The sequence below is a fragment of the Strix aluco genome, chromosome Z (genome assembly GCF_031877795.1).
Source record: "Strix aluco isolate bStrAlu1 chromosome Z, bStrAlu1.hap1, whole genome shotgun sequence".
NCBI lineage: Eukaryota > Metazoa > Chordata > Aves > Strigiformes > Strigidae > Strix > Strix aluco.
In genome coordinates, this window is record NC_133971.1 from 93,334,197 (window position 1) to 93,346,771 (window position 12,575).

General features: G+C 46.1%; 1 protein-coding gene across 3 annotated transcripts in view; it reads left to right on the forward strand.

The window, feature by feature from the left end:
- CTIF (cap binding complex dependent translation initiation factor) overlaps positions 1 to 12,575 on the forward strand; it is a 146,696-nt gene that overhangs the window by 43,741 nt on the left and 90,380 nt on the right. For all 3 annotated transcript variants that reach the window (XM_074812782.1, XM_074812783.1, XM_074812784.1), the window contains 3 exons: positions 4,472 to 4,545; positions 5,445 to 5,549; positions 8,806 to 8,881. In XM_074812782.1, coding sequence (XP_074668883.1) covers positions 4,472 to 4,545; positions 5,445 to 5,549; positions 8,806 to 8,881 — 255 coding nt within the window. The remainder of the gene's footprint in view (positions 1 to 4,471; positions 4,546 to 5,444; positions 5,550 to 8,805; positions 8,882 to 12,575) is intronic.

Sequence of the window (12,575 nt, forward strand, 5' to 3'; positions counted from 1 at the left end):
GCTGCTGAGGGCTGTAGCTGTCCTTCATCCTCAAGAAGTCTGTTGAGGTACGCTGAGTGCCCTAATATTGGGAAAGAAGTTCCTAGTCAGCTGGTTTAGTGCAAAGGAAATTAGGGTTTTTTCTTTATTTGAAGTCTTGGAGTATTTTAATTTTGGGAAATTAAGAGATGTCTGTAATTATTTTTTGTCAAGTCTTCCATTAGAAGGTGATATATGAGTGGACACCACATAGATGGTGTTAAATGGTGACCATGAGTCCAGCTGCTTTCTGTGGAAGCTGTTAGCAGGACTAGATGGGGAGTTACCTTCCTGCCCTGCAAAAAACTGTAAGAATCTGCTTTTGACTTGGTTTAGATCCATTTCTTGAACTCAGACCAGTGAGCTATTCTGCGTGTTTTACTCAGCCTCTGTCCTCCTCTCTCCTTTTGGGGTTGGTGTACTTCTGCACACGTTGTGCCAGAAGTGGAGGATGGACTCCAGGAGATCTGGGGCCAGTGGTCCTGAGTCCTGATCTGTTCATCCATCTCACCCATCCTGGAGAGCTTGAGGAAGTTGTCTGTCCTCCTGAACCATGCTGTGTAGGAAGAGGACCTGCAGAACCATCTTGTTGCTGGAAAATAATGTTCCTTTCTGGTGGGAGTGAGACTCACGTATCCTTCTTTCTTTGAGCAGGGATAATACTGTCTTCCTCAAAATGTCTGTATTTTTCGTATGAAAACTTGCTGTTGTCAACAAGGAAACCTTTAATTGGAGCCTTTTCAGACAGTTCAGTATCTATCTTTTTTTGTTTTCCACCAAAGTGCAGCCAGGGGTTGTAGGCAGCTGAGAAGGAGGAAGGGTGTGGGAATCTTCTCAGATGTAGAACTGAAAAATGCTTAAGAAGTAGCACATGACACAGGATAATCCCTGAATTTCTACCACGGACTCAGCCGACCACTTGGCGTTGTTCTACGTTCCTGCCAAGCACAGTGATGACCTAACACTGTTGCAGTCGTGCCGCGAAGAGCGTGATTTTGTATTTGTAGTGGTTCGCTGGAGGATGGTAACGAGGAGTGGCGAGAGGAACGGGTGGGACACTGAGCTGGGCTTTGAAAAGCTGCTGCGTGCATGCAAATGCTGACTTTGTGGGGAATTTGCTGAAGCTGCATGCATGAGTAAACAGTCAGAGTCCACGTGGCCGGTGGCGTGGTCCATCCCTCTGTTTGTGTGGGCAGCGACAGGCGTTGGGTGGCGGTGGATGGAGGTGACGTATGCTCACAGGGACTGGAGGACAGAGGTCACGGACGTGCATTTAAACCATGCTGGGTGTAGAATCTGCTACAGCCGATCTCTGATCTCTCTGAGTATTGATGTTATTCTTGTCGGTGCGTGTCTCAATCATCATTCCTAGTGGCTTAATTAATTTTCAGCAGTACTAACCCCTTTGCGGTGAAAATGTTTATCTAAAGCTGAGGGTTGGCTCATTCGGAGCTTCACGTTAAAACTGCTTATGGTTATAATTGCAGTCCTGGAGGAACTGACAGCAAGTCGCTTCTTTTCTTAAATACATGTAATTTACTTTTTTTGTTCCTCCACTTGAGAATTGGCTTTATGAAAGTCTTATATATTAACTGTTGGTACCGTGCTGTGAGCATTTTAGTAAACGCCCTGCAGCGCAGGTTCACTTGGGCAGCAAACATGCTCCCTGCCTTGTGCATCGAGACAGAAACCAGTTATAAAGACACGTCACTGAAGACCGACAGGATGTCTCGAAATGACTGTAGTGACTCACAACTTAATGACAAGGTGCGTTATCGTTTGGCCCTGGCGCCAGATTTATGGAGTCTGGCTGATGCTTGGAGCGTCTCCGAGAGGTCATGGGGACATTGTCTCGGAGGACCAGGAGTTGCAGCCCAGTTTGGGTGGGAGCATCCAACCGCTGCCTAGAAGCTTGCACCACCTGAACCATCACTGCAATTTCCCTTAATTGCAGGGATTAGTGCTGGGACTGACCTGCCTGTGCTCACCGGTAGAGCACCGATGAGCCGATGTGCCAGGGAGGTGTGGGGGAGCTAGGTGGGACAGCTTGTGCTGGCTCCGCTTGCGACACAGGCTAGGAGGTGTCAGTGCCAAGGCTCTCCGTCCACATCCAAACAGATTTCAAGCCAAGCGTTGGAGGCTAATTGCTAGGTGCTTTATTTCAGAGCTCAAGACGGGGCTCTTCAGAAGCCCAGTATCGAGCTGAATTTGGGCAACAATTTTAGGATGCAACCTGTTGCATTAGGAACCCAGTTTATCTTAAAATTTTTGCTATTTAATATCTTTGTTGATGATTTGGCTCAGCCTCACTGCAACTGCTTACGTGTTCCCAGTCTTCCTTCCTGAACCCAAATACTTTGCTCTTGGGAAATCCCAGGCTCACTGACAGCTACTCAAAATTCCCCATGTCCGTAGGAAATGGAAAGAGAAATGCATCTGTCTGCAAGAAGTATCTCTTCTTTGGATGACAGCTATAAAGACCTGTACATATATTTTCATTATACTGCATGAGGATGTTTCTAAGTATTTAGAAAACTATTTTCTCTCCTTGGTGGGAGAAAATTTTGCTTACATTTGCCTAAAATAAAAAGCTCTGCTTCCAGAACTGATCTACAGAATTTTATGTATTTCACAGAATCCAGAATTGTCTAGGTTGGAAAAGCCCTTGAAGATCCTCCAGTCCAACCATGAACCTCACACTGACCGTTCCCAACTCCACCAGATCCCTCCGCGCTGGGTCAACCCGACTCTTCAACCCCTCCAGGGATGGGGACTCCCCCCCTGCCCTGGGCAGCCCATTCCAACGCCCAACAACCCCTTCTGCAAAGAAATCCTTCCTAAGAGCCAGTCTGACCCTGCCCTGGCGCAGCTTGAGGCCATTCCCAATAGGGTCCTATTGCACCCTATTTCTGGTAGTTTGTTTCTGTGCATAGACTTGTTGACCTGCAGATCCCTGGAGGTTAAAATCGTAATCTGTAGACCCCTTGGAGGAGACAAAAAAGGGAGCAATGTGGCTGTGTTTGGTGTATCTGGTGCCTAAATTGGTCGTTGTGCTAGGAATGGCTGCCAAGTGTCAGCAACTGTAGTGTGGACTGAGGATGCGTGTCCTGCTTGTTGGGAAAAGATTGCTCACTTTATGGGCAGATTGAGGTCTGGAACTTCATTAAGAAATGGTCACATTTTCATGAGTTTTTAGTGTCTCGATTATTATTAATAATATTTGAAAATGGCAGAAATTACAGGATGGGGAATATATGGAAGCTGTCTTCTCCAGCACTTGTTTCACAAGAGCAGGAACATTTGGGCTGAAATACTTAAATAATCTGAATATGGGTAAGATTATGAATAATCTGAGTATGTGTGAGAAATATTGAGGGAAAATTGATAATACGGGATTCCCTATTTGCAATGCATTTATGTGTCCGTCCCAGATGAGTCTGAGTCAAGTCTGATTTCTTGAATGGTCTTGAATGGCAAATTCCAACATGCTTTACTTCTTCACCTGTAAAGGGTGGAGAGGGCAGCCCTCTTTCTGTGGGAGGGGCACGTGTAGGCTGATGACTGTAAAGGGACCATGAAGGACGAGTGCGAGGTCTTTGCTTTAGATGCTCTTGCTTCAGGTCTCTGGTTTTGCCAAAAGCAGCTGTACGGGAAAATTCAAGGTGCTTTGCAGTTTGCTGGAGGTTTCTCATAATTCCCACCTGATTATACCATGATGCTTTTGCTTCTGAGGGGAAGGAACCATCACCTTAGTGTTGGTGGGACATGTACCAGAATAACCGTGTGAACTCATTTGCTGGTGTGCATTGCAGAGGTGGCACAGTGCGGGTTCTGACATCCCCTGCCTGATGTTAGAGCAAGAAGTCATGCCACCGTGACTCCTTGAAGAAGCAGGATGGCTTTCCCCGTCATTATTGGTGACAGCAGGCTCTGGTGGCAGCTGCTGAAGAGTATCTCCATCCTTGGAGATATTCAAAAACCATCTGGATGTGGTCTTGGGCAGGTGGTTGTAGGTGGCCCTGCTGGAGCAGGAGGGTTGGGCCAGATGAGCTTCAGAGGTCCCTTCCCACCTCAACTGCTCTGTCACTCTGTAGCTGAGTGTCTTCATAGGTGGGACCTCAACCTACCCACTGAACCTTGGTGTGCCTTGGAGGCTGTGGACGATGGGGTAAGAGGACAGGGCTGGCATCAGAGCTGAGCCTACATGTTGTCTGCTCCGTGTTGTCCACAGTTTTGTTTCCCCAAGGCTGAAACTGTGTCACTCCTTACCTTCACGGTGCACTTTTGCAGCAGACGAGGGGACTCTGCATTGCAGTGAGCGTGGATTCACACGGGAGTAGAGGAGCCAGGACACCTCTGTGACTGGCGATGGGAGAGGCTGTGCCAGGCTGTGCCGTGGTGCGGATAGTGCCGAGTGCCTTCCGGCGAGTAACCACCTTTCCCTCCCTCCTAGAATGGCAACAAGGAGAGCTCCCTTGACATGCTGGGCACGGACATCTGGGCTGCCAACACCTTTGACTCCTTCAGGTAAGCCGGTTTTAAAATGCTTTAAGAGAGAGATGGACTGTGCCCTCTCCTAGCCCGTGTGCCCATCCTGCCAGTATCCAGGTGCCAGTGAGTACCCTGCTGGTACTCATGTCATTGCTCCTCCTCCTCCCCATCCCCATTTCGCCCGCAGCACTAAGCACAATGTACTTAAAGCATGCTACATGCTTAGGAGAGACGGCTGGATGGGTTTGCAGTCCAAACACCTGAAACCAGTACTGATATGATTACTTGTAATCATCCGAGAGCTGCGCAGGCAAGACTTGAGGCAGCTCTGAGCTACTGCTCCAGGCTTTTACTCTTCCATTAATTGGAGATGCGATCATGCATTGGCTTCGCAGCTGCTGGGAAGAGCTCTTCAGCAGCTGCATCCATGCAAGGGGAAGTGGTGAAATATGCTTTCTGTCCAGATTTATGCATCTCTCTCTCTCTGTGCCTGGAGCGCCACAAGAGTCTGCAGGGGTTGAGTTCCCACCTGGGGCTTGCTCCAGGCTGTTGGGAGCGGGCAGGTTATGCAGGACCAGAGAGAACATCTCCACTGCATGGACCAGACCACACCTGCTGCAATACCCCCTTGATACAGAGAGCAAGTATAGCTAGCAAGGTGTGTGCTGCATCATGCTACATCATACATTGAAATTATGGGTTTAGAGCAAGCAACAGGAGCTCAGCATCTACAAAAAAATAGAAGAAATGAAAAGAAACGTGATGCAGCAACGTGAAGGTTGGAGACCTGCATCCGTGTGCTCTGTGGCAGGGAGCAGTGCCTCCAGAAGTACCAGCTTTCCTTGTCTACAGGCTCCAATGTGCCCTCTGTTCCTCCACTTGTTTAATTAGTAGTGGACTTTCTTTCTTTGTTTTTCCCTGTTTTTCTCTCCTAGTGGTGCGACGTGGGACTTGCAGCCTGAGAAACTAGATTTCACCCAGTTTCACAGGAAGCTGCGAAACACCTCCAAACACCCGCTGCCTCACATAGACAGAGAAGGGTGAGTGCTGCGTGTGCGATACCGTGTTCTCCAGCAAGGTCTCTAACTTCTGTGCTGTAGGAACGCTAGCTCGGTGTCATGGCTCCTGTGGAGGACATGGGGAAGCAGTGCTGGATGATGTGTGGGGTTTGAGCATGCCACGATCAGTCTATCTGGCTCTGCTATTGTCCAGTTTTACATTGCTTGGTAGAGTTCAGTCTTTAAACCATGCTGGATCCAAGTCTCCTAGATTTAAGCATCTCTGAATATTGGAGGAAAGATCCTGGCTTAGTGCTGATCCCAATTACAGTTCCCACGAGTGACAGGGCTTCTGCTGTTCTCCCCAGCGAGACTTCAGGGAAGGAGAAAGCATCAGTGTGATCCATGTAGTGTTCATCCCCCATCTGCTAGCCACAAAACTGTGAAAACATTAAACAGCTCCTTTGGTGGTGACAGCCTGCAGGAACTTCCATGGTGTTGCTGGATTCCTCTTTGGTTGTTGGCTGGTCGAGCCAAATAAAGGCATGCCAGCACCAAGTGGATCACCGATGTTGCTTAGATGTTCATCACCATTTCTCTGGAGATTCTCTGCAGATTGGGAAACAGTCATAGTTTGGGTTTCCCTCTCCGTATTGTTCAGGGTACAGAGGAGGGAAAAAACCCAGAATGGGTCAGAAAGATGGGGTTAAGAAGATTGCAGGTGACTTCCATTGCCATGGGGGGATGGAAATCCTTTCTCAGAGAAGTTTTTCTTTTGGCAGGTTGCTCTTGCCAAAGTACAGGCCAATGCCACGTGTCTGGGCTGCACATCTTGTTTAGAAACACCAGGCTAGCAATCCCTCCCCAGCCCAGGTTCAGGAGTGTCCTGTACCATATAGTGACAGGCACTCACACAACTGTGTAAAGCTTTTTTTTTCTGCTCTGTAAGTATTTACTGCAGGTACATAAACAGCAATTTTCAGAATATTTGGAACAAGGAATTTTTAGATTTTAGTATTAGCTCTAAATTTCTAAGTCACTAAGTGCCTTAGTCATGTTTATTCCCATTTCTACCATTCAGATGGTTTTGAAAAATGAGGTGAAGGACCCTCTGTAAAATAAGATATAATGTGCTCCGTGGTTGATGGCACTTGACAAATGATCCTGCCAGCAGCACCTGCTACCTATAGGGAGGATGCAGCAGGGTCTGCTTTGTGGTTTGCCCCCAGTTCCTGGGGTACTGTGAATGCCCAGGCTGCAAACAGGTAGAGAAGGCGGTATGGAGGTGAGCTTTAACCACTCCTAAATATTACAGCTGTAAAAATGTAGTAAGAATTAGTGTATATGCAGAAAAATTAAACAGATGCTGTCAGTGCAGGCAGCGCGTCTCCCAAAATACAGGTCATATAAGTAACCTGCACTGGAGTAGAGGAAGCACAGACAAAATTGTTTTTATTTTTTAACTTTTAAAGCTGTCTCTGTTGTGAATTCATCAGCTCTCCATGATGAATCTGTGCTGAGCATGATTCAGCTGGTTAAACCTCCAAGAACGTCCTCCTGCTAGCTAGGCATTTTCCCTCTCGCTTGAGTGGGGTTTTTAACATGCTAGCTGTGCAATGAAAAATTTAATAGAAAAAAAAAAGGAAAGATGCTGTTCAGGATGTGTTTTCTGTGCTGTACATACCAAAGGGACCATTCTATTCCTTAGTCCAATCATGTGGCCATGTAGTTCCATCCAGTTGATTGACCTCAAGTGTCTTTTGCTTGGCTGAGGGGTTTTCCTCCAGAAGGAATCTGAGTTTGGTGGTATGCTGAATAATCAAAGTGAACTGGTTAAGGAAAACCAGGGAACTGTACCTCATTTCTGACCCAAATTTGTCTGCCTTTAATTTCCAGTGTTAGTGCTTTTTGTGCTTTTGCTCTTCCAGTTCAAACAACTTTTTGTAGCTGATATTTTCTCTTCATTCCAGTTATCTCCCAAGCCCATGTATCACTTTAGTTTTTCCCATTCTCTAAGAAGTTTCTCTACCACCTCTTTGAAACATGACTGCCCGAGCTGCTTACAATCCTGTAGTTCAGGCTCAGCCATGCTGCCTGTAGAGGAAAGCTGCCTTCATCCCCCTAGTGCCTGCCTCCTCATCTCCTGCCTTTATGCCACAGTCCATCATCAGACGTTCACCCTGGGATAGTCCCCATCCTTTTCAGATAACTTTTTCCTACCATGTGCATGCCCGTTCTTTACCTGTAACTGGTATTATTTGTCCTCAGATGTTTGACTTGATTTTTCTCCTCTATATATAATTTTTTTGTCTTGCATATTTATATATTTTATATATATACACACATGTTTTTTGAGCCTGGTGCTTTAGCACGTGCCATTTTTCTGGATTTTTTTTCCCCCTATTTGCTGTAATTCCACCAAGATCTTTGGCTCTAGAAGTCAGATTCTCTGACTTCTAAGTACTGATTACCTGGGTCTGCTGCTATCAAAGTTTCTGTCTAATGTATGTTGTTTAACAGTATCTTGTCACTGATTGACCAAAAAATGCATTATCATTCTAGCATAGTAAAAATAGATCACCTCAATTATTTATAAATGCAGAAGGATGGTATTTATTGACCATTTTTTTTCTGTATTATTACAAACTGTCTGCATCCAGCTAGTAGTTACCTTTGGATTGGTTTTTTTCCTTTCTTGATTAAAAAAAGTCCTTCAGCTGCCAGCTATCTGTTTGGTCTGTCAGTGCTTGGCTTCTCACCCCAATTTTTTTGCGTTTCAAGTTGTATGTTTGTATTTATATTGATTGCTGTTTGCTGTCTGAGATGTACGTTTCTGCTTGTTTGCCAACACCTTTCTCAGCAGGAGAACTGGAGCTCCCGTGGAGACCGACAAATGAGCAGTGCTTCAAAGAAAACATTTTTCATTACATTTTTGTGTCCTCATTGTTTTTTTTCCAGGTGGGCTGTGCTTTTGGTTTTGCTTGGTCTGGGAATTGAATCACCCAATGCTGCTGTTCAGGACTTGGTTTTCTCACTGCTGTTATTACCAAAAGGATTTGAACGCTGTGGCGAATGGTGCAGGTGGAGAGGACTAAGAAAAGCATTCAATTTTGTATTAACGGCTTTGTGCCTGTGTGGGAGTGTTTTGGAGGCACAGCATACTCACTTCAGAGAGCCTCTGTGTTTTCATGAAGGTCCTTTCCATTAAGCAACAATCTTCCCCATGTGCTGTAATAGAAAATTAAGTTTGGCTCCCGCGAGGTTTCACGTGGTTTTGTTTGTTTTCTTCTTGCCACAGGCTTGGAAAGGGGAAATACGAGGATGGTGATGGCATCAACTTGAACGACATAGAGAAGGTCCTTCCAGTGTGGCAGGTAGGTGCTGAGGACATCACCTGCCTGTGGTGTGGTGGAGACCAGCAGCTCCCTGCCTCAGCTTTCCTTAGGAGACTCTTCCCAGAGGTGGGAAGACTGCTGGGGTGGATGCACTGAGCTATGGTCCTTTGGGGTTTGCAATGGAGAATTATGGTTTCAGTCAGCCTTGCTGGGAACCTGAGTGCTGGGCAAGGGCCGTGACCCAAGAGACTTCATTGGAAGGTGAAACGTTGAGGACAGTATATATATATATACACACACATATATATATAGATATAGATATACATGTAATGGACACAGGGCTCATATGTTTTAGGAAAGAAGGTTCTGAAAAACACTGAGCCTCTTGACAGCTCCAAAATAAATTGCTACCAGGAAGCTGGCAGTGACAGTGTGCTGACCCAGATGTTTCCCCTATGGGGTGGACATATACGCAGTGGTCATCTACTTGTAGATTTTCTCCAGATATATCTCTACTGCCCAGTTTCAGTAGTTCTGGTTAAATGACTTTGATGCTCAGATGTTGGGGAATGGCAGCATAAGACCTTCAGTTAAAATGTCCAGTTTAACAGGTCAGTTTGTCAGCATGATATATTTTTTCACTTTCCAGAGACCTAGTCCTCAAAGGAGCTGAGTGTCCTGGGCTGGGCAAGTTTCTGAGGATGCTCAGCGTGTCTTTGCTGAAGTTTCCTCTTTGCTTCCAGAGGGAAGGACGGAGACATCTCCTGTGCTGTGGTAGCATTACCCTTTTCAGTGCTGAGAAAAGAGCTCACCGGCCTTCTTGCTCATGCATCATGTGAGGGAAAGCTTTGCTCATCCTGCAAGCCATGTGATGATCTGCCTTACTATTTCTTTTGGGTGAGCTAGCTGGCACTAAATACATGAACCATGTGGTGGAAGGAGTGGAGAAGTGCTGCTGACTTTGGCAGGGAGGAGCACTGCCTGCAGCTGCTTTCTGCTCAGTCTTTTCCGTGCTTGGTATGTCTGGACTTTAGGTCACAGGGAGAAAATGTCAGGTTCAGCTGATACAGACCCCAGTAATTCTGCAAAATAAGGTTGTTTTCCCTGGGGGATAATTGGAAATGAGGAATCAATCCATATTTAGTGCAGGGAGATGACTTTTTTCTCTAGGGTTTAACTTCTTTTCTGATCAACAGCTAATAAGGCAGGTCCTCCTGGTCTGGTTGTCATCTCATCCTGTCCTAGCACCAGGTCGAGTCCATTGACTCCAGTGAATTAATTCCAATATATACCTTAATATCTAGCTTAATTGTTAGTGTGGCACCTCTATGCTGGAAGACCTAGTGGGAACGGTGGATTTGGTGTTCTGTTTGTGCCTCTGGGCAGACTTGTGCAATGCTGTATTATTTTGGAGATGCACTTACCTAGGTACATGCAGTCATATGTGCATGTGGGAACTAGGAGCCGGGTAGTTCTGGGTGAGGGTTTATCTTGTTCGGTGTTGACAAATGAAATACTTGCAGACAGCTGGTTTAATCCTGACATATCATTGTTAACTGGATTTGAATGCAATCGTGCAATGCTAACAGTGATTTTGCTGGTCTTTATCCCTTGTTTTAAATGGCTCTGTGGAGCACAGTGCTGTGGGCACATAAGGGAAGATATTCATGTGAGCCTATGGAAGAAAAATCTTTCACCTTCCATAGGGCTTTCCCACACTGCAGTTATGTTTGTGTCGTATCCTGAAGAAGAGGCTTTTCAGGTTGGAGGTACATAAACTCTTGTTCTGTCTGTGTTTAAGGGTTGCTTACAGCAGCTGTGCATGGACAGAGGGGCTGGTCTGAGCATCCTGCAGCACGACTCAGATGCAAACGTTTTGCTGCTGAATGTGCTTCAGCAGCTAGAGCAGAGTTAAGAACACCAAGTTTGAGAGAGGTAGCGAGTCTTACTTGCAGGCTGCTTTGGAAATTTGGGTTCCTTTGATGGTATGGTATGATAAACGTAGGACACGAATCTAGAACTAATTTGTGGTGTACATTCAAGTCTGTATGTGTATCTACAGAGAGATACAGTGACACCCACAATGGATTAAGCAGAATATTCTGGATATCTGAATGTCAATATATAAAAATGAGTTCTGTTGCTGGACTTAGTATTCTAACAAAATATTGGAAGGAAAGCCCATGATTATTTGACAATTAAAAGGTAAAAAAATAAACCAAACCCAAAACAACCTCCCCCAAAACCCTCTTTCTTCATAGCTGTCTGAGGGAAAAATGCCTGTCGCCAGCCTTTTGTTTTGAAATTGGAGAATGCATGCAGCTGGCTCCTCCGAGATGCTGTCGGCCGTCTCCGCAGCACGGCGGGCTCTGCCATCTCGTGGACATGCACAGGCAGGCAAATCCGGCTCCGCTTCGGCACTGCGCACAATTTCTTCATGACAACTGGTATTTTGAAGCTTCCTCCTGCCCCATCTTTTCCAGGCTCATCTGGGGTGCTTGTTTTTACTGGTAAACAGGCTTTGTTTTGAAAGCTTCATGGCTAGGAGCTCATGAGGTCATTGCTTTGGCTCAGCTGGTGAGCCGTAACCTCTTCATCTCTCCTTTTACTCATAGGAGTCTGTAGTTGGATTTGGGCACTAATTCACCTAAGCGATGCCAAAAAATTACTTTGGAAGAAAATAATCTTTTGAAGATAAGTATTCCCCATTCATAAGATCTGCTTTTTATTGCACACCAGGGAGGATCGATTGTCTGCTGCGTTAGAGAGGCAGAGCTCAGTTGAAGAGCCAGTCTTCATTATCCTCTCTGTGTCACCTCAGCTGGTTTGTTGGAGGAGACCATATAACATCTGCGTGTCATGAAGACGTCATGGGGAGGTCTGAGTCAGTGCATTTTGCTTTTGCTCCCCTTGGCAAACACGTGGAAAGGCTTTCAGGCTTGGATGTGTCACAGCCAAATGTCTCGATCCTAGATGTGGTCTTCAGACTGCAAGCCCTTGGCAAACTCTACACTTACCAGAGAAAACAACCCAAGGGGTCATGTCCTGCAAGATACCCCCCATCCTCCCTGTGAAGCTGCTGTAGCTCATGAAGGATACAGGAGGCTGCATGTCACACGGACATGCTGTGAATGCTGCTAGACACGAGCAAAGAGTTTTGGGGCACATCCCGAGTGGTCTCTGGACTGGCATCTTGCAGTTTTTGGCTCTCAGTTTGCTGGACTCATGCCTTCAGGATGGGCCTGCCTTCCTCCCAGTGGTGTGGCTGTGCCTTTGCTGGCCAGCTGCTCCTTGTCTTGTGTTTTAGGAGGTAGAAATTATGTGGCACTTTTGAAAGGCATACTGGGCTTTACTGGTGCTGTGGGATAAACTTGGAAGATAGCACTAATACCATTTGGTTTGACGTCTTAATTGCCTTGCAGCTCATCCCCTTCCATTTCCTTAGTGATTTTTGACCCTTTTTGTTATATGCTTGGAATTACAATAAACTGCTTGTTTCTCTTCTGGCTACAGTTGTCATCCAGCTTCCTTTTTGGATGAGAAACAAGGGAGCAGCTCTTTAGGAGAAAGGCAGACTCTAAGTTGTTCGTGTTCCTCTTAGCACCACTGTATTTCTGACTTTGTCCAAACAGGCCTAGAAGCACTGGGATTCTTGACTGTGCTGGGTTCCCTCCTGAATTTAGGCACCTAACAGGTGCCTCTACCTGCTTTCCTTGGGAGCCCTCCTCATTGA